Source organism: Chionomys nivalis, chromosome 11 (assembly GCF_950005125.1).
Source record: "Chionomys nivalis chromosome 11, mChiNiv1.1, whole genome shotgun sequence".
Classification (NCBI taxonomy): domain Eukaryota; kingdom Metazoa; phylum Chordata; class Mammalia; order Rodentia; family Cricetidae; genus Chionomys; species Chionomys nivalis.
The window spans coordinates 79,302,112-79,322,657 of record NC_080096.1 but is presented as its reverse complement, the minus strand read 5'-3'; the positions used below and the strand labels follow the sequence as shown (position 1 = coordinate 79,322,657).

The 20,546-nt window shown below is 43.4% G+C and overlaps 1 protein-coding gene across 1 annotated transcript in view; it reads left to right on the top strand.

The window, feature by feature from the left end:
- The first annotated feature begins 258 nt into the window (after positions 1-258).
- Pappa (pappalysin 1) overlaps positions 259-20,546 on the top strand; it is a 231,453-nt gene continuing 211,165 nt past the window's right edge. Inside the window, exon 1 of the mRNA XM_057784762.1 lies at positions 259-664. Within this exon, the coding sequence (XP_057640745.1) occupies positions 259-664 (406 nt within the window). The remainder of the gene's footprint in view (positions 665-20,546) is intronic.

The window sequence follows — 20,546 nt, the reverse complement described above, 5'->3', positions numbered from 1 at the left end:
AGAGGGGGGATAAGGCAGATAAAGGAGTGAGGAGAGAAATTAATTGCAAACCAGGAGGAGTTGGACTGTATTTTTGAAAGGTGGGGGGAGTGAAGCACACACCTTGAGGAGGAAAGCAAGAAAGAAAAGAAAAAAGCAAGTGAAAGGGGGGGGGCTAGCCCGAGAAGGGGGACAAAGTCAAGGCGCGAGCGGCTCCCAAAGCTGGCAGCTCCGGGCGGCGGTGCAGGGGCGCAGGGGGGGCGGGGGGGACCGTCGGACATGCGGCTCTGGAGTTGGGTGCTGCGCCTGGGGCTGCTGAGCGCCGCGCTGGGCTGCGGGCTGGCCGAGCGCCCCCGCCGGGCCCGGAGAGACCCTCGGGCTGTGCGCACCCAGCGCCCCGCCACCAGCCCGGCCACCTGCGCCACCCGGGCGGCCCGCGGTCGCCGCGCCTCGCCGCCGCCGCCTCCGGGCGGTGCCTGGGAAGCCGTGCGCGTCCCCCGGCGGCGGCAGCAGCGGGCGGCTAGGGGCGCCGAGGAGCCGAGCCCGCCGAGCCGGGCGCTCTATTTCAGCGGGAGAGGGGAGCAGCTGCGCCTCCGGGCCGATCTGGAGCTGCCCCGCGACGCCTTCACATTGCAAGTGTGGCTGCGAGCGGAGGGGGGCCAGAAGTCTCCAGCCGTGATTGCAGGTAAGGCGAAAGGGGTTACTCCCTTCGACAGACCACCCCGATAGTCCCCGCGGGGCCCTCGGGGGCCGCGCGGATGTGTGGGGTGCAGGAGGCGGGTGGGTCTCCGGGAGCCGCCCCTGGAGCAGCGCAGAAAAGGTAGAGGTGAGCTTTGAGACTCACTTTAGCCCATCTGCGGAATGGCCACACTGAGAAAGGATGCTGCCTGGCCTCGCGGGAGCTGCATTTGGGAGTTCGGTGCCTTTGGAAGCCCACAAGCTAGGGATGGCTAGTCCCCAGAGAACCCAGAACACTTAGTCTGTGTTCGGGATGTGCGGACAGACTCCGTTTCGGTATGGGAGGAAGGGAAACATGACCCAGTTGGGTTTTATATGAAAGGAGTTGAAGGGACAGTTCATTTCCCTTTACTTTGTCATGGAAGTGATTCTTCTTTAGTCTGGTTACCGTGCAAGTCGGCAGGGACCATGTTGTTGTGATTGACAGATTTAGAACTCCTAGAAGTACCCCCAAAGTTGCTCTCTGACCGAGGCTTGCCTCTGGGATCCACCCCCCCATCACTATAGCCACCCACACTGCCATTCTGGGTCTTTGGTTTTAAAACTGGTTGCCTATCATTCACTACTGGGGCAGACCTCCTTAGCGCACACTCTGCCAGTCTTCCCCAGACACAGCTGAGAATTGGGCCGCTTTTCTCTTTGGGGACTGTTATGAGCCTATAGTGAATTTAAGTTCTCCCTCTCTCCCCTTCGCTGTTCCACAGCAAAGCCCATAGTGAAACCGGACACTTCACGAGGGCTGCAAACCTTCCAAACGCCTCAACATCCATTTTCCCTTCTAAACGGATCTGTGGAAATGCCTTTATTAAAAAGAGGGGTGGTGGAGGGGCGACGCTGGAGGAGAGAAGCAAAGTTTTGCCTCTTCTGTCTGGGAGATTCCCTCACTGCATAAACAACCTTGCCTGTCCTAGGCGGTCTTAAAACGAGAGTGGGGGATCCCCCTTCGCCGTAGCGAGCGGCAGAGGTTTTCGGAATGGTACCTCTTACTGCTTACACACCGCTCTCTGGTAGTCTGTAGCTGTTTGGCCTTGGCTTCGACCTTCTCTAATACTGCTCTGAGTCTCCTATTTACACAAAGTCGCCTTCCGAGGATCCAAACTCTGCTATCACGACAATAAAATGTGTCCTCAAAGCTCCCACTTTCCAGCTACTAAAGGAGAGCGAGAACGACTCCCCACACACACAACTGACGTCATCGCTAGCCCTCCCTCCCCCGAAAAGGAGAGGGAAACCGAGCTCATTCAGTTTCAGCTTCCAAATCCTCGTCAGAGGAGGGTACAATATTTAACCGGGGAGACAAGCTTCAAAATATAAAGAAGATGATGACAGTGTAGGATTCTCTCTCTCTCTCTCTCTCTCTCTCTCTCTCTCTCTCTCTCTCTCCCCCCCGTGTGTGTGTGTGTGTGTGTGTGTGTGTGTGTGTTTCGCTTTCAAAACACAAGCAGTCTGCTGCTTGGAAGTGTTTAAGAAAACGGTAGATCTGGCTTTGCTGGTCTTTATTTGTGGTGTCAGTGAATCGGAAGGAATCCCCCAGAGAGGAAAGCCCGGGGTTACACAGATAGTGGGTGCATTTCATATATACATATATGCAAATCTGTGTCTCCAGGGGTTGCATGGAAGACTGCCTTCTAAGTGTCTAACTCAGACCAAGGTCTCTCGTTCTCCAGAAGATGCGATCCACTCTCACAATGATTGTTGCAGTAAAATACTTTAATTGGATTGGGGATGTTAGGTTATTATTGCCCATATAAAATGCCTGGTTCATTTTATGTGTGGAAATAACATTTCTCACAAAACAGGAGGGAAAAAAAACACAGTAAGTAAGTAAATAAATAAATAAATAAAAGGCATGGCTGCCGTGGAGCCCCAGAAAGCCAAGGAGCTTTTCTCTAGAGAATTCTGGTGGATTCCCCCCCTCCCCTAGTTGAGCAGGAGCCAGATTTGGCGGTGTGTAAACACCTGGCAGGGAGCCAGAAAAGACTTATTCTGCCTTATCCTCCACACGGAGCATACTGTGGGACTACAGAGAACCTGCTTCTCCTAGAATTAAAAACAAACAAACAGAGGGAATTCTTTTTTTCTAAAAGTACTTGTCTGGATTTCTGCTGTGCGATTAAATTCAGCCTGGAAGAGAGAGGATCCAAAGTGGGTGTCAGTGTGCATCCTCAGGCTGGCTACAGCGACCTCGGGTGCCCGGCTGGCTGCCTGACCTCTGTCTGGGAGTCACCACTTTCACAGGAATCCCTTGTCACCTATCTCCAGAGCAGTCATTGCTCAGCAGGGTTTGCATCTGCTATTTTGGGCCCAGGGCTGCTGCCTCTCTGTCAGGCCAGCCGGCCTTACATCACTAGTCTGCACGATTCAATTGGGTTTCTTAAAGGTCTAATTTTACGGTGTTGTTAACCGGGTCTGTCGTCTGGCAGAGGCAGGCCGAGCCTCTCCTGGTAGGCGGGTGTGCTCCCAGATCCGCCTGCCCCTGGTGCTATTTCTGCCAGGGTTCAAACTTCACTTGACGGACACTGGTTCAGACCGGGCGCTGAGAGAGGCAGAGGGAAAGAGCAGGGTGCTTCTTGAAGCATGCCTTTTATTTGTCTGAAAGGGAAAGTGAACACACACACACACAGACAGTATTTCAGCCTATGCAGAAAAATGCAAAACCACAACTAGAAAGTGCCACGGTGCCATACTCTCCTGCCAAAGCTGAAAGATACTTTAAGAACTGAAGTGCCCTTTAAGGCTGCTATGAGCGGGGTCCTTAGAGGCTATACACCAATTATCATTTAGCTTAATAGGAAGAGATTCAGAGAAGGTCAAAGGGTATGCTGGATGACAGAGTTCAGTGTCAGCAACTAGGACTTAACCCCTGGCACTCCTATTTCTAGACATCTAACTACTTGGCAGAGAAACGAATCTCATAAATAGCCACTTCTCACCCCACACAGACCCACCATTCAGGTATTGCACTGTTGTTGGTGTTGGTGGTTGTGTGTGTGTGATCTTGCAGATGACACATCTTTTTGCTTTTGTACCACACCTGACAGATCCAGACCCCTGCCTCCATCCCTAACCAACCCCAACTATGTCCCACCACCCCTATAATCTAAAAGGAACAGAAAACAATAGACTCAGTTTGTTCCATGAAGTAGAGACCCTGAGTGGCAGTTAATCTTACTAAAGTTCCTCCTGACCCATTAGGTAAGTGAAAAATGGACCCCAGGAGTGCCTTGCTCTTCCTCTTTCACCCTCTTAGCAACCCTCCTGAATTAATGATTCAGAGTTCCAGCTCAGGAGAAAGAAAGAGCTCTGAACCTGTGCCCACCCAGCACCTCTGCTGGAACATCCTTTTGTTTGTTGTAAGCATTGGAATGAAGTTTGCTGGCTGCTCTTAAGAAGCCTTTTCTTCCTCTTCTGTAGGTCGTTTTTTACTTTTCATCCAGCCCTTCAAAACTCAGAGGCTTCACTTGAGGTTCACACATGATCATAACTCTCTCTTTAATAACTCTCTCTTCAATAACTCTACCCACCTTCCCCTCACCCCAGCCCACATCAGTTCCTCAGAGAGGGTAAATCCTCCCCTGGGAAGTCAATTAAGTCTGTCCCATCACCTTTTTGAGGCAGGAGCAAGCCCCCTCTCATGACTAGACTGAGTAAGGTGTCTCTCCATAGAGAATGGGCTCCACAAAGTCTGTTCCTTCATTAGGGTTAGAACCTGGTCCCACTCCGCATACTACCAAAGTCACGCCATTGTCACCTGTATTCAGGGGTCCTCTTTCTGTCCTTTTCAAATTCCCCAGTTGTCAGTCTGGAGTCAGTTAGCTCCCACTAACTTGGGTCAGCCGATTTTGTGGGTTTCCCCATGATGGTCTTTACCTCTTTGTTCATATTATCAGTTCTTCCTCTCTTCACCTGTACTCTGGATCTGCTTCTGTTTCTGGAGGATGTTCGGTTCTAGCTTCTCTGGAGATGTGGACTGTAGGCTGGTTATCCTTTGTTTTATATGTGATACCCACTTACAAGTGAGTGTGTACTATGTTTGTCTTTCTGGATCTGGGTTCCCTCACTAAGAATGGTTTGTGATAGTTTCCTGTATTGGCCTGCAACTTTCAAGATGCCGTTGTTTGTTTGTCTGTTTGTTTACCCCAAACAGTACCTCATTGTGTAAATGTACTATATTTTCTTTATCCGTTCTTTGGCTGAGGGGCATCAAAGTTGTTTCCCGATTCTGGCTATACAGATAGTGCTGCTATGAATGTAGTTGAGCACATGTGAAGTAAGGGGATCACTCCTCCCTTGCTGGTGGGAGTGCACACTTGTGTAGCTGCTGTGGAAATCAGTATGGTGATATTTCTGAAAATTAGGAATCAATCTATCTCATGACCCTGCAATACCAGCTTTGGGCTTATACCAAAAGGAGGCACACTCACACCACAAGGACATTTGGTCCACTGTGTTCATGCCCCCGTCTTCTCGTCTTCTCGAAGGCTCCGGACGATGGGAGGAAACACTCTGGGCAATTTGGCAGAGAGAGGGAGGAACTAGGAAAAGAGAACTATAGCCATGTGCAAATTTAAGCAGTGTCTATTATTGTGTTACAGAGTAGATTTTTAGAATGAGTAATAATAAATCTCCTGGCAGGCCACAGATACTGTGTTTCTCCACATTGAAGTGTGTCCTAGACAGCAAAGAATTTTTGTCATTGAAAAGCATTTTAACAGGCAAATCTCCACTACCTCTTCGACAAGATCCCTTATGTTCTTCCTTCAAGTTCTCCCCGTCTGGTCATGGTAACCAGAGTTTGCAGGTGTACAGAGGGAAGGGTGAGGGGATACGAGTGTCTGAAGCAGAGAATGCCTCAGGACTTCGGTTCATTTGTGTGACCTTGGGTAAGTCCCTGAGCCTCTCCCAGTATCTGTGCACACATCAGCTCACAGAATGTCCAGACTTTTGAGATGTCATCTCCTTCTTTGGTTCTCCAGATCTTCAAACTCTTTCTAACTTTCTTATTATAGAAACATCCAGTTACATTTTGAAAAAGTAAGTACAAAAAATGTCTTAAACCCAAGTTCCCACAGCACTCTTTCAACAGTGGTTATCAATACAGTGACAAAAATAATAGATACAACACAGCCTAACTTAAAGGTGCTTCAGTGGATATTGTTAACAGATTAGGATCTTTTTAAATATGTGCTAACAATACTTTAATCACACCTAACACAATTTCAGATCCTTCCTTACCAGTCCCTTCCATTCAAATACTTAGTAAAGGAGGAATATGGTTTTCTACCCTAAAGAGAATATTGTAGAATGATGTGAGTTAAGCAGAGCAGAGGTTGGGAAGGAAGTAAATGAAGTATTATCGAAGTCTCTAATATCTTTCCAGAGGCTGCCTAAAGTTGTGGGGACATGGTGTAAAGCTTTCATGTCATCCCCGCCTCTTCTTTACATACTGAAAACAATGGACCCCAGACAGGAGCCGCGGCCTCCAAGGTCATACCACAGCATCTGGCAAGGTTGGCTAACATCAGAGGGCTGCAGTGAGGTCATGTGCTTGAGATGTCCTGCTGACTCCATCCGTACTATCTGCAGTGTGCACCATGAGAAAGGCACCTTTCTAGGAATGACCTTGACTGCACAAATCATACCTTCTCCTATCCATGTTGGCATAGAACACTGCTTCTGACCTCTGCTGAGAGCATCTCACCTGGTCCCCATGACAATCATGAGGTGGAGCTGTTCGGGACAATCCAGAGGGAACAGATGTGTGTTGAACAGGAGCCTTCTGCCTCGAGTAGACAAGAGTCCTTCCAGGGGAACAGGGGCGGGAGGGTGTCTTATGTCTTCTTATAGCCAATGCTGCCTTGAAAGATATCTCAAGATGAGAGTTTTTCAATTATCAGGAACACAGGTACTTTGTGGCTGGTGATTTGTGGCCACCATTCACTTTCCATTCCTAGGTCTCTATGCTTCCTCTTCAAACCAAATGGCTGTGCAACTTACAGTTCTCAGCATTCTTGGACTCCCTTTGATTTCCTGACTCTTGTACCTGCTAGTTACTGGTGTTCAGTATCTCCAGCTTCACTTTTGCCATCTATAATATCCAGCTAACACCAGTTCCTACATGATAGAATTTTTCTAAAGATTAACTCTATCTCCTTGTGGAAAATGCTTAGTAGTGTAGTCCAGATGACAGGTAACACAACAATTGTCAATTTACACTGATATTACTTGTGCTGACACTTGCTACACATTACTTCCAGTTCTTTCTGTTCTTTCTTTCTGAAATAATCACACAGAAATTGTATTAATTAAATCACTGCTTGGTCCATTAGCTCTAGCTTCTTATTGGCTATCTAGTACATATTTATCTCCTTTGGTAAGACCAAGAGTTCCCTTCCCCAACCTTGCCACTGAGATGAGATTTATAACCTTCATTATAACACTAAAACAACAACAAAATTAACAGAGCAAAAGTGAAAATAAAGCAAAAAAAGGTGGTTGCTTCACGTTACAGAAAGAGTGTACTCAAAAACAGGAAATCTAAGCAATGAAAATACGAGAGTAAGCACTCAACAGGTACTTTTGTGTATTCCTGCTGTGTGGTGGGTATAGTTTTGAGTGTTGTAAACTCTCTTTGCCCTCAGGGAGTTTATATTCTACGTTCTGGGGAGAGATGCTGACCAACTGTAAACAAGCATGCTGACATGGCATCTAATGCCAGATAAATGTTAACTCAAAAAGATAGATAGATAGATAGATAGATAGATAGATAGATAGATAGATAGATAGATAGATAGATGGATGGATGGATGGATGGATGGATGGATGGATGGATGGATGGATGATAGATAGATAGATAGATAGATAGATAGATAGATAGATAGATAGATACAGACAGACAGACAGACAGACAGACAGACAGACAGACAGACAGATGACATTAGGTATGTGGATGGATGCTGGAGGTGTAAGGCTTGAGTAGAATTATCAGGGGTCTTTCTTAAAAGAAACACTGGGAAGGAGGTGGAAGGAAAGACTGGGTCTATCTAAAGAATAAAGCTGACAGAGGCCAATTCTGAAAAAAAGCTTGCTTTGTAACTTTAGCCATGCTGTTTTCCTTCTCTGGACCAACTTTTTCTTGTCTGTGACATGAAATGTGTTATAAGTTTATCACAACCTTGGCCCCAAAATCCTTCTAGTAGAGACCTTTTGTAGTCTTGTAATCCCAACCAAGGCTATCCTCGGATAAAATTGTGAAGTTGGTAATAGCTCTGGTTTTCTTCCATTTTGGTTTATTTTCCTCCACTAGGTGGTGCCTGGGCCTGTTACCCTCAGGGCCAAAGTGCCTACATATTTTTTTTCTTTTTTTTTTTTTTTTTACTTCTGACAAGGACAATACTAATTCTCAGAAAAGAAAGATCCACTACTTTTTCTTGCTAAGGTATCATTGACTTTTTCTTTGACAAATGCTTTAATGAAATTCCAAAGCACTTTGTGCTGCAGGCCAAAATCACAGTGTTAGGATTTCGGTCAAAGACTAACTGGAGGCATTATTTGGTGAATGTCAGTACTTCCTAATAGCTGGAAGTCATCTCATTAATACTAGAAATAATTACAGTTGTCACAAATATTCCCACCATAAAAACCCTCATTGTATTACTGTAGAAAGAGAGAGCCACTTGTTGGTTCCATCTGCTTAGTGCTGAAATAATCACACAGAAATTGTATTAATTAAATCACTGCTTGGCCCATTAGCTCTAGCTTCTTATTGGATAACTCTTACATATTAATTTAACCCATTTATGTTAATCTGTGTATGGCCATGTGACTGTGGCTTACCGGCTAAATTTCCGGCATCTGTCTCCTGCTCAGCTACATGGCATCTCTCTAACTCCATCTCCTTTCTCCCAGGATTCAGTTTAGTTTTTCCCACCTAGCTAAGGTCTGCCCTGCTATAGGTCCAAAACAGTTTCTTTATTCATTAATGGTAATCACAGCATACAGAGGGAAATCTCACATCAGATGACTTTTCTGATAATTTCTTACTAAGTTATACAAACTTCATAATTGTGTTTACTAGACAAAGGCCAATCTAGAAGAACTCCCAGGCAAAACAGTCACCTACTGGCCTATTAGTCTTTGTTATCATGTACATCAGCGATTATTTTGTTCATTAAGAAATATTAAAATTCAGAGGCTAGGGTAAGAGTTTGTTTGGTAATGTCCTTGCCATGCACACACAAGGATCAACATTTCATCTCCAAAACCCACATTAAAAAGCAAGTCATAGTAAATGCTTGTCATCTGGGTGTTGGCAAGGTGAATATAGACTCTAGCCTGGAACTCACTGACCTGAGAGCTAAGACAAATGAATGAGTCCCAAATCTCAGCAAGAGGTACTATCTCAAAAAACAAGGCATGTACAAGTCCCAAGGATTGATAGTTGAGGTTGACCTCTGACTGCCATACAAACATGCACACACACACACACACACACACACACGTGCATGTACACATACACACAAAAGCAAACGCATGCAAGCATAGACCTGAGTTTACACACACACACACACACACACACACACACTGAAAGTCTGAGTTATAAAGCAACTTTCTCTTGTGTTCTTCCAGAACATTCAACATCAGCATCCCTAAAGTACATTTGTCCCTTCTACCCTTTTCTCCTTACTGTGTTCCTACTTCCCATTCACACTACTTTTACTAAGTAAACAAGGGATAGAAAGTACATGTATGCATGCCCTCTCTCTCTGTCATGTGTGTGTGTGTGTGTGTGTGTGTGTGTGTAGAAATTTGTGAGGGCAATCATAAACTTTCGAGAGCCTTGTAAGGTACCAGGCTCCAACCCAATTGAAAAGTACAGCAACAAAAAAATATGGAAAGTCAAGTATGTAGGTTGTCACAGAGTCCATAGAGCAAGAAATCTAAGAATTCAGGTAGAGGTGGCACTGCTCTACCCCATGGTGAAGAAGTTGCTCTTGGGTCTGCCCTGTATCTATCTTTTCTCGATTCCTATTGCTCTGTGTAATAGGAGTGGCAGCAGGGCAGAATGAGACCAAATGGGCTTATGTAGAAAGGAATATTTTCCCAAATGAGGCCAGAGATCTTTTATGTACAGTTTGCTGAGGACATAAAGAAAGATGTGACAACGAGCATTTGGGAAGAAGACAGCCCTGCTCTAAGAGATGCAAGTCTCACAGACAGAAACCTAAGAAACAAACACACTTTGTAGTCAGTCTTAGGAAGCCAAACCATGAAGTCCAAAGAATCAAGGTGTGTGAGTGTCAAAAGGATGTTTCCAGCTTTTCACTTCATGGATGTGGAACTAAGATGCTGGTGAGAAAGGGGGTGGATGAGATCAGTGGTCAGGGCTTGAAAGTACTGTCGTCTATGTCGTGAGCCAGGAAAAAGAGCACACGCACACTTTCCATACTTGGTAAGGTCTTAATTAGTACAGCTCTGCTGATGGCCGTCTTCTAGCTCCAAATTCTATTCAATGTAGGTTCACAGACCAAACCCAGAGGTGCACTGAAAATGACAACATACACCACACTTTCGACATGTCTAAAACGGAATCATTTCTCCTTCAATACTCTTGTTGAATGTTAGCAACTCCTGGAATACCATCGATCCCTCAGTCCCAATTCATGGACCCTGCTTTGTAACATGTTGATTAGCAACTGCTCTTCGTTTAGGTTATACCTCTGAGTATTGAAGCACCCTCTTTTCTGAGCCCTAACGCATCTATCACCTCCAGACTATCTACAACACTGGATGACCAGACTATTCTGCCACTAAAAAAACCTGAGTCTGTCCCTCCTAGTTAAAGATCCTCAGTGGCAACTGAATTATTCACAGTTCCCTTAAATGCTGCAGGCTTTTTTACTACGTCACTGTTTTTACTTATTGAATATTACTGTATGCAGTTTTATGTCATGCTCAAGGCTGTACAGCCTCCTGTCCTTTTCAACGTGGAACTTGTTTCTCGCACCTCTTACTCCTTTCTCCATTATACCTTATGTCTGGACTTCATCACACTTAATTATGTGCACATTTGGAATCATATCAATCTCAGTTTCTCTCCTCCCTAGCATTCAAAGGAGCTCATATGGTCTTGTGTATTGTTTTATGTAATGAATAGATAGATGGAGATGAGGACCAGCCTAATATCTATTGACTATGGGAGAAAGGTCCAGAAATGTCCCAGGCACGGTGCATTACGTAACCTAAGCACATGACCTGTGTGTGCGTCACAGTTAGAAACATTACACAGTGGTTAATTCCATTTCCCCTTGAGCAGAGAGGTCAGAAGGAAAAAGAAATTTGGTCTTCCAAAACAGAAAGAGGAGGGGAGCAATGGATTCATGGGCTCCTCTCCTCATATGGTAACCTGTCTAATCCAAGCCACATTTTGGTTTTCATTGTCCCATTGCCAGTCCCTGGTCTGTTTACAAATTACTTGTTTTTTGTCTTCCTTGTAGCACACAATCCTCAACTTTACACTTAGATCTCCCAATCCTTCCCCTCATCAGTACCTTCCTGAGCCGCCACGGCTCTGTGAGTTCTCTCTGTTGCTCAGGTTTGCATCCCTTTCCCTCCTTTCCATCTGCTTCCCTTGATTGTGGGAGACCTTGAAGTCCAGCCTCAGGATTTAGGATTCTCTGTCCACTGTTTTATATACCTTTGGGGGGAGTGCACATTTTCATAGCAGCACCTGCGATCAAAGCAGCCAGCTTCTAAAGAGCACTTACTGTGTACTGGCACTGTACTGACAGTGACCTTCCATACCCTCTGAAATTGTGGCAAGTAGCTGCATGCCTCACCAAAGAACCCTCTGCTGATGGGTAGTAAAGCTGGAATCCAAAATCCATCTTCTCTCTCTCCTCATTCAAGCTGGTCGTGTAGCTTAGAACACCACCTGTATTCAGTCAGACTATTCTGAGAGGATGATTATCTGAGTGAATGCATGGGTGAATGCATGAGAACAATAGTGCCCCTAGTGGCCAGGGCGAGTACTTACAGAACAGAGACTGAAAAAGAAAAAGAATAATGGCAAGAAGAAGAAAAAAAAAGCAGGAAAAATCTGAAAGAAAATAATGAGACTTCAAAAATATTGGCTTAATAATATATTTAATGTGCAAAATAATATTATTTGTAGGTAATGTTTTAGCAGAAAGACAGTTCCAATAGAATGACCCCCACCTTTAAGTAGTCTACTGGGAGAAATAGGATTATTTCATAAATGCTGTCTTTGTCATGCTTAAGGTGTATTTTCCCAGAATCCTCAAGGAAGATGCTTTTGACCCTTTGATAAGCACCCTGATGCATTTTGAGTTGAATTGAAGCATGCAGGAGGCCTTGGTGCCTGAACTTTCAGTGGAAGATCAATTCTGGAGTACAAAGCTGATTTGTCCTAGATACTTTTGTGAAGTTCAATAACAAATAAGAATTTGTTGGGAGAGGTAAAGTTTTCTTCCCCCCATATCTCTGCCCATCCATCCTTATATTTAACAGGCTATTACCATCCTTATATTTAACAGGGCATTATTGAGCAATGTTTGAGTGGTGTCTGTTAACCAAGGAGATGGAGACTGAAAAGAGGGGCAGGGTACAGTTCCATCCCCTGAGGACCTCCTGGTCCTTGTAGCAGAAGTCAAGTGGTAAACAGACCCTTGGCATCAAGGCAACTGCTATGATAAGCAGTTACTAGAGGCCCATGAAAGCAGCAGGAGGGAAGCATTGTGCTGCAGAGCACCCATGTTTCTCATGGGACAGAAAGGCGAGTGCTCTGAGGATCCAAATCCATAGATGGTCTCTTCCATCTGAAAGGATCCGGGCGTCTTTCTGTAGCAACATGCTTTTTCTTGCATACCAGTATATCAGCATATCGTTTTCAACACATTCATGAAGATATTAATTAATGAGAACCCATATGACTTGATTCATGCCTCAACCATGGATGTTGACCTAGAGTTTGTTCTTTGGAAAACAGTGGGAGAAATAACTCTCATGCAGTTCCCTTGTTCACCATCCATGCTAAGCTCAGACAGCCCATTATGTTCCCCTATGTGCTATTTACCTTACCGCATGCATTTGCCTAGACTCATATTTCTCCCACTTGACTCTGGGTTCTTTAGTGGTAGACACCATTTCTGTTTTCATCTCTATATAACTTCCATAACATAGAATGGATATATTGGTATATGCTCAATAAACTTTGTTAAATGAATGAATGAATTTGAGATTGATCTAAATAAAGGAGAATATAAAGCTGAAAGAAGGTACTAAAAAGGCTTAATGCTTTGAGAGTTGATATCGTAGACTTCAGGAAATTCCAGATCGTGAAAGCAAATACACCATGGAAAGCAATGACTGCTACAGACAGCCTTGGCCTCTGAGCTGTTGAAATGTCCGTTGCTATTGCCTTTTCTATCACTTTGTCTCCATTCTTTCCAAGTGGCTAGTGTACACTATCTGTTAATTTTCCGTGTTTTCCTCATGGTTCTCTCTAAGCCTTTCCCAGCCCATCCAGATCTAATTTGTGAGGTGTATGACTGCTTTTCTCCCAACCCTCCCCTGTGCCTAAACAACCTCTTTTCATTTGAGACTCATCCTGACTGCCATTCCCAAGGACTATGCACAATAATTTGGATATTACATGGCTCAACAATTACTTTAAAGTGAATACCTGGATAGAAAAATAATGCAAATTTGCAAAATACATAATCCAGGTTCCTTGGCACATAGATGGAGAACTTGCTGTTGTGAGATGGGAAAGAACTCACCACAACTTCCAAATCATCTTAGAGACAGAGAAAAATTAGGCCCTAGTTCCCTTACCCATTCCCTTTTTATCTTGATGTCTTAGGATTTGAACCCAAGATGCTTGAATTTAGATTAAAAAGAATTCAGATAATCAAAACCTATAGTTAGATATAACTCTAACTGTCCTCTTAACCTAGGAAGCCTGAAGCCCAAAGAGAAAAAAGATTAGGTTCTATATTTGATAGTGATTCAGTGACCACTCTGAGCTGTCTCAAATAATCTCTGCATGTCTCTCTAGGTCAGCAAAATCATAGCATGAGTTCAATATTGTTAGCTATAGTCATGGATAACACAGAGCAAAGCTCTGCTCTCATAGACTTTGTGTTCTCAGGAGAAGTGAAGGCAATAACCTAGTAAGAATAGTTAGCACTTAGAACTAGGTTGTGACAGTCATGATTAGAAAAAAAATTGGGGGGGCTGAAGAGATTGCTTAGTGGTTAAGAGCACAAACTGATCTTTCCATAGACTATGCATCCACATGGCAGCCAGCTCACAAATGTCTCTTGTACTAAGTCTCTCTGCCTGCGCAGTGCCCTGGCTGCACTGTGGGCTGACCAAGTGGAAGTGCCTGTGTAGCATGTATAGGGAATGTACAGGGTACATAGGCTGTGTAGGCTACAGAAAAAGCAAAAAGAAAAGAGAAAGTATAAATAGCAAGCTTTGAAGAATGATTATCACAGAGAAACACTGGCACATAGGTCAAGCTGAAACTTGCATGAAAGAGGAGAAAGACCAAGTGACAAGTGTCAGCGACAGAATCAGAAATGTGAACAGACCACAGCCAGAAAAGGTGAGCACAGAGACAGAATGTACGAAAGCCACTGAAAGATGTGGATATGCAGAGTTGAGAATAGCTCAAATCATGAGGTGTGGATATTAATCTACATGTATGAGGAAATAAATAGATAATTTCAATCAATGACCTAGAAGGGTCCACTAAGAAGGGGACTGGATTCTATGATGACAAGGTAGGAGTCTCAGTCTCAACATTATCGTGGATGAAGTGATTGCTGAAATGTTTTTTCACAATTTAGAATTTTGATGAATATCATTTACTTTTGAATACCATTTGTAGGTTAAATACACTGTTTTCTTTCATTTTTAGACCAATGGGGAAAAAGATGGGCTTTTTCATTTGATTTCATAAGAATTTGAAGAGATTTATGGATCTCAAGATTTTTTTGTCAAAATTTGTGATTGTAGATACTTTTTCTGGAGTCTAAAGTTTCCATCAACCTCAAGGAGTGCCTTAAATGTTGAGAACAGCAGGGAGCCTACCAGTCCGTTCCCCAAAGGCTGCTCCCACATGTGCACACACGCACGCACAAACACACACACACACACACACACACACACGAGAGTCTGAACACTGCAGAGCTGTGGAAAGGAGACTGTTGACACCGAGTTGTCACAACAGTCTGAGGAATTGCACTTTCCATCCTCTGCACCCAAGTTGGAGTAAATAGAATTGGGGCCTTTATTCCTCTGGGGAGGAATTAGTGTATTCCTTAGAAATATAATCTACAACTTTGTTTGTTCAAACTCTGCTTTCTGGGTTTCTCTAAGCTTTTAAGTAGGCAAAGTCACTTCCATTGATGTCTGAAATGCTCCTGCTGGTATTTTCACTTTGGATCTTATATATTAATTTAGTCTAGCCAGTTCTATTCCTCTACCAATTCTTAAGCTCTTCCTATTAGTTCCCCATCATGCCTTCTTTTATTCTATCCTTCCATCCTTCCTTTCATGGGTCTTAGCTTTGGCTAAGGACTGGGCATGAGTTAGAACACTCCAGTTCTAGTTGTTATGCTACTGTGAATTCCTTTAAAAGAAATTTAAAATTCTCCAAAACATTCTTCTGAACCTTGTACTTCCATACAATACATCTTGAAAACCACTCACGTCAGAATTAAAGTATGCTGTATGCACAGTTCTGTAGTAGGAAGTACTTCATGTATGCTGTCTGCAGAGCTCTGTAATAAAAAGTACTTCATGTATGCTGTCTGCAGAGCTCTGTAATAGGAATTACTTCATGTATGCTGTTTGCAGAGCTTTGTAATAGAAAGTACTTCATGTATGCTGTCTGCAGAGATCTGTAATAGGAAGTACTTCATGTATGCTGTTTTTAGAGCTTTGTAATAGAAAGTACTTCATGTATGCTGTCTGCACAGCTCTGTACTTCATACAGCTTTTGGAGTCTGAAACTGTACTGTACTGTCAGGCATGTTTTTTGGTTGTTATTATTATTATTACTATTATTATTATTATCAACACCAATATTTTTGGCCGATCCTCCTTTGGATCTTCAGGCTAGCAGATGGTCGAAAACTGATAAAGTGTAGGGAATAGAACCTCACTAACAGGGAAACCATCTTCTTAGGTAGAGACAAGGCAGACAACTGTCAATAACTTGATTCCTGGGACCTTCGTTGTCCACAGCCTCCCAAACTCCACCCCACTCAGAAACTGAGTATCTATGACCTCTGAGTATCCCTGAAAATAGGAAGCATCAAGAAGCCCTCGTGGTGTGAAGTTGTTGGCATTTCTGAAGCATTTTCAACATGCACCTATCATATTCCAATTTGCCTTGTGAAACAAGCATTCTCATTTAATACAGTGAGGTCTTTGTATTCTCAACAACAAACACATGGTTGTAAGGCTTGGGGCACAACCTGCCTTTTTCTGTAACTCTCACCACCGCCTCTACTCTTCTCTACATTACAAAGTTCTGTGTCAGCAGCAAGATCTGTTTACAAACAAAGGCTCTGAGAGGACAGTATCAGCAACTTAAACAAGACTCCAAAACAAAATAAAACAAAGGAAGATCCTATTCTTGTGGTTCCTGAGCACCCACCGCAGCCCTCCTCAAAGGAATCCCATCTTTCCATCTGTCTGCATGTCTTACTTCCTCTGACACCTTCCACATAGGCAGTAAAACCATGAAAAGTCTAGGCTAAGAATTGGGCAGATGCTGGCCTGAATTTTTTGGAGAGCTGGGCAATGAAATGCAGACAGAGATCTGTTTGTGATGGTAAAAACAAACCTAAACCATGCAGTTTACATCTGACTACCTGAAGCAAAAGCTGGCAGAAGAAGGGTCATCAGTTGGGTAGGTGCAATAGTTCTATGAAAAACAAGTCTCTCTCAGGTCCTATGCAACCAAGGGAACGATTTATCCACTCTCTTGGACTCAAGTCTGCTGTGGCTCACTCTTACTTATTCATAGTAATGGAAATAGCTGAAATATGTAATATGCAATGTAAGATAAACCCTGTTTTAAGTATTTTGTCTGTGCATTATTCCTCACAAGGATCTCTGAAGTGCTAACAATAGCACTCCAGTTTGTCAAGTGAGGGATGAAGAATTTTAAGTGATTTCCTTGAAATGTACACCCACTCTGTGATAGAATCACTTCCTCTGGGTCAGTATTGCAAACATCCTCTATCACAGATGTCCTAACCCCATATCTGAATGCTCAGCATGGCATTCTACATGCTGTCTAGACTTTATGTCCTACCAATAGCCTGTGGAGAAACACATCGAGATGAGCAAACTTCAGCAGCATGGAACTTCCTTGCGAGTGCTTTCCTGTGTACTATAGCATGCTCAGCAGCATCCCCAGCCCCTACTTGCTATGTTCAGAGCAAGTCCCACCTACTGTGCAGTTTTGATGACTAGAAATGGAAGTGTCCGTTCCCAAACACCCCATAGAGAGCAACATCTCTATCGCTTGACAATGACATACTTTAGATTCATCAGAATTTCCTGGTATTCTTGGAACACAAATTCCCATTTTGGTGTCTTTTCGTGATAACTTCTTCCTTGACCTTATGGTGTCCTTGGCTTTTTGTCGATCGGTCTTTACATTCTATAACCTATTGCACTCTCAGTCTCTTTAAGCCAAGCAGGAAATGCTATATCTGAGTGACTAATCTATTTATTTTTATGCTTTAAAAAATGTAAAACATATACACAATTTCAAACTTTTGATTTAAGCTGCCCAAAGAATTCCACAGGAACCTTAAATTTAAAAATTTAAGCTATTTCACATATCTGACAGATGTTTAATTGACTTTATTATATGCCAAAAACCAAGTTCATCACTGAGGGTCTTAAGTCATAGGAGATATACCTGTGAAGATGGATTGGCTGAGCCTGAATGGGGCTTAGATTAACTCTGCATCCTCCTGCAGTGTAAAAGACAGGAATCCAAGAGAACTGAAATTCAACCCTTGGACTAGTTACCAGGATCAAAGATGATCTAGTAATTCTCCATCCAGTGGAGCATAATAGCAATATTGAATCCCCAGTAGGAGTCTAAATGTCTCTTATGTCTTTTTACAAAACCTTAATGAACTTGTTTTGAGTTCAGCCATAACTAACAATTTTGTAATAGATGTCAAACAAGAGAAAATCCTCATCCAGTTAGGAATCCCACCAATGCTCCCCAGCAGCAGCATCAACGTTCAGTTAGGTATCCCACCAATGCTCTCCAGGATGAGCATCCAGTTAGGAATCCTATCAGTGCTCTCCAGCATCAGCATCCGGTTACAAATCCCATCAATGCTCTCCAGCATCAGCATCCAGTTAGGAATCCCATCAGTGCTCTCCAGCATCAGCATCCAGTTACAAATCCCATCAGTGCTCTCCAGCATCAGCATCCAGTTAGGAATCCCACCAATGCTCTCCAGGATCATCATCCAGTTAGGAATCCCACCAGTGTTCTCCAGCATCAGCATCCAGTTACAAATCCCACCAATGCTCTCCAGCATCAGCATCCATTTAGGAATCCCACCAGTGCTCTCAAGCATCTTGATCCCACTCTACTCTTATCATTAACAGTCTGCATTGCTCCAAATTGACATAAAGTTCTGAGACAGTGATTCTGACTTTCTTTGCTCTGTCACTGTGGGGTAAAAAGTGCCACATTACTCCTAGCTAATAGTCCCTTATATTCTGGACTGTCTACTTAAAAAAAAAAATTCAGAGATTCTCTAATGTCTGTGAAAAAATTCTCAGATCTCACTGCATGCCAAGCTCAATCATTTTTTATCTCGCCTCAGGCAACCCTCACCATTTCACTTCCTTCCATTCCCCTGTGCATTCTCAGTTCCGTCGTGGGTAGATGTCTTTTTCATCTCCAGGGTTACTGGTAGGATACAGGTCTGATCCATGACCATGATTAGGACTCAGGTGTTGGTTCTGTTTATCCCAGAATCTGTGACATCATACAATCTGGACCACTCTTGGATCCTCACTTTTCTCGTTCATGTAAAGCAAATTATCTCCATTTTGTTGCCTTCAGAGAATGTTGGGAAGAGCAAATGAAATAAAAGAGATGCTCCGTAAATTTCAATACTAGAGAAATTTCATATTCTTCTGTTTTTATAACCAACAGAACATATAATCAGAGTTGAGAAATTTAAAAATTACATAAAAATAAATATTCAGCTGATTGTAAGAGAATTATTATATTATTCATAGAACACATAGTCTATGGGCTAAGACCTGGCTATCACATGTCAAATGACCTTGACCATCACTGTAAAATATCTTAAAAAACTCAATTGCCTCACTGTTGGAAGGACAGTAGAACTTACCCCATAGAGAAGTAATAATTGTTCAAGAAACTGAAACATTCGCAGTTTCTGGTCATATACATTGCAGATTATAATTAGTGAGCATATTTATTTCTAGGTGCATATAGCTATGAATAGAATTAGCAATGTTCTGGAGATATCATGAAAGGACACCTCGTAGTAATGGTTTCCTTAATTGCATTTTATCACTTTTGTTTGTATCTGTACTGCATCCATTTATAAATGGATCAGAAGGATCAGCAGGAATCTTCTGTCCTTAGCCATGACCCATGCTCCAGGTATCTGGCTAGGGTCTGATATGATGGAAACTACGAGAATATATGATGAATGAACTTTTGAATAAATTCATACATAAGATGACACTTGGAGATGTTATTTGGAAAACTGTAGATATCACAGACAGTTCTAGTCAACAAACTCAGACATCTCCAAGTCTAACTGGGGATAAAGGGCACTCAATAATAGCTAGGAGAACCTCACAACATGGGTCACTGGGTTGAAAGAAAGGGAGGTAACAGGATTTGTCTAGGACAGTGTGGAGGTGTGCTTGATGATGACCTTCTCAGGGACTAGGGAGTTCTTTGATTCTAGAAATATGAAGGGTCACTTGTTAAGATGCCATGAAGGTGATTCAGTGTTTTTTTTTTTTTTTTTTTTTTTTACAAATTGATAGAATATTATTCATGTTGTAATTGCAAGAAGAACGCTTTTGGAGTTGAGACAGGATACTACCAAGTCAGACTCAGTCATTTGGGACTTGCTCCTTGGTGGTTAAATCACGTTATTTCCCAGCAGTTCAACGTCCATGTTTAGAGCAATGAATGCTGGGAAAGGCAGCCCCTAGGAATAGTCCCTCGGTTTGCTGAATTGGTAACTGAAGCATAGTGATTGCTTAATCTTCACCAAATGAGGCCAGGGTCAATTTTTCTTTCTTCTCCCCGCCCACCTCCCGGAAACAGAGTTTCTTTGTAGCTTTGGAGTCTGTCCTGAAACTCGCTTTGTAGACCAGGCTGGCCTCAAACTCAGAGATCTGCCTGCCTCTGCCTTCCGAGAGCTGGGATTAAAGGAGTGTGCTACCACTGCCTGGCCTTTCAGTTTAATGTTACTTTTGTGTAAATTAATGATTTCCAAGTATGCTCACTGGTCTGTATGACCTCAGTTATGAATTCATTCCTTCAGCCACATCCTCGTCCCTCAGGTCAGCCACATCCTTATCCTTCAGGTCAGCCACGACCTCGTCCCTCAGGTCGGCCACGTCCTTTGGGTTGGCCATGTCCTCGTCCCTCAGGTCGGCCATGTCCTCATCCTTCAGGTAGGCCATGTCCTCGTCCTTCAGGTTGGCCACGTCCTCTTCCCTCGGGTCAGCCATGTCCTCGTCCTTCAAGTCGGCCA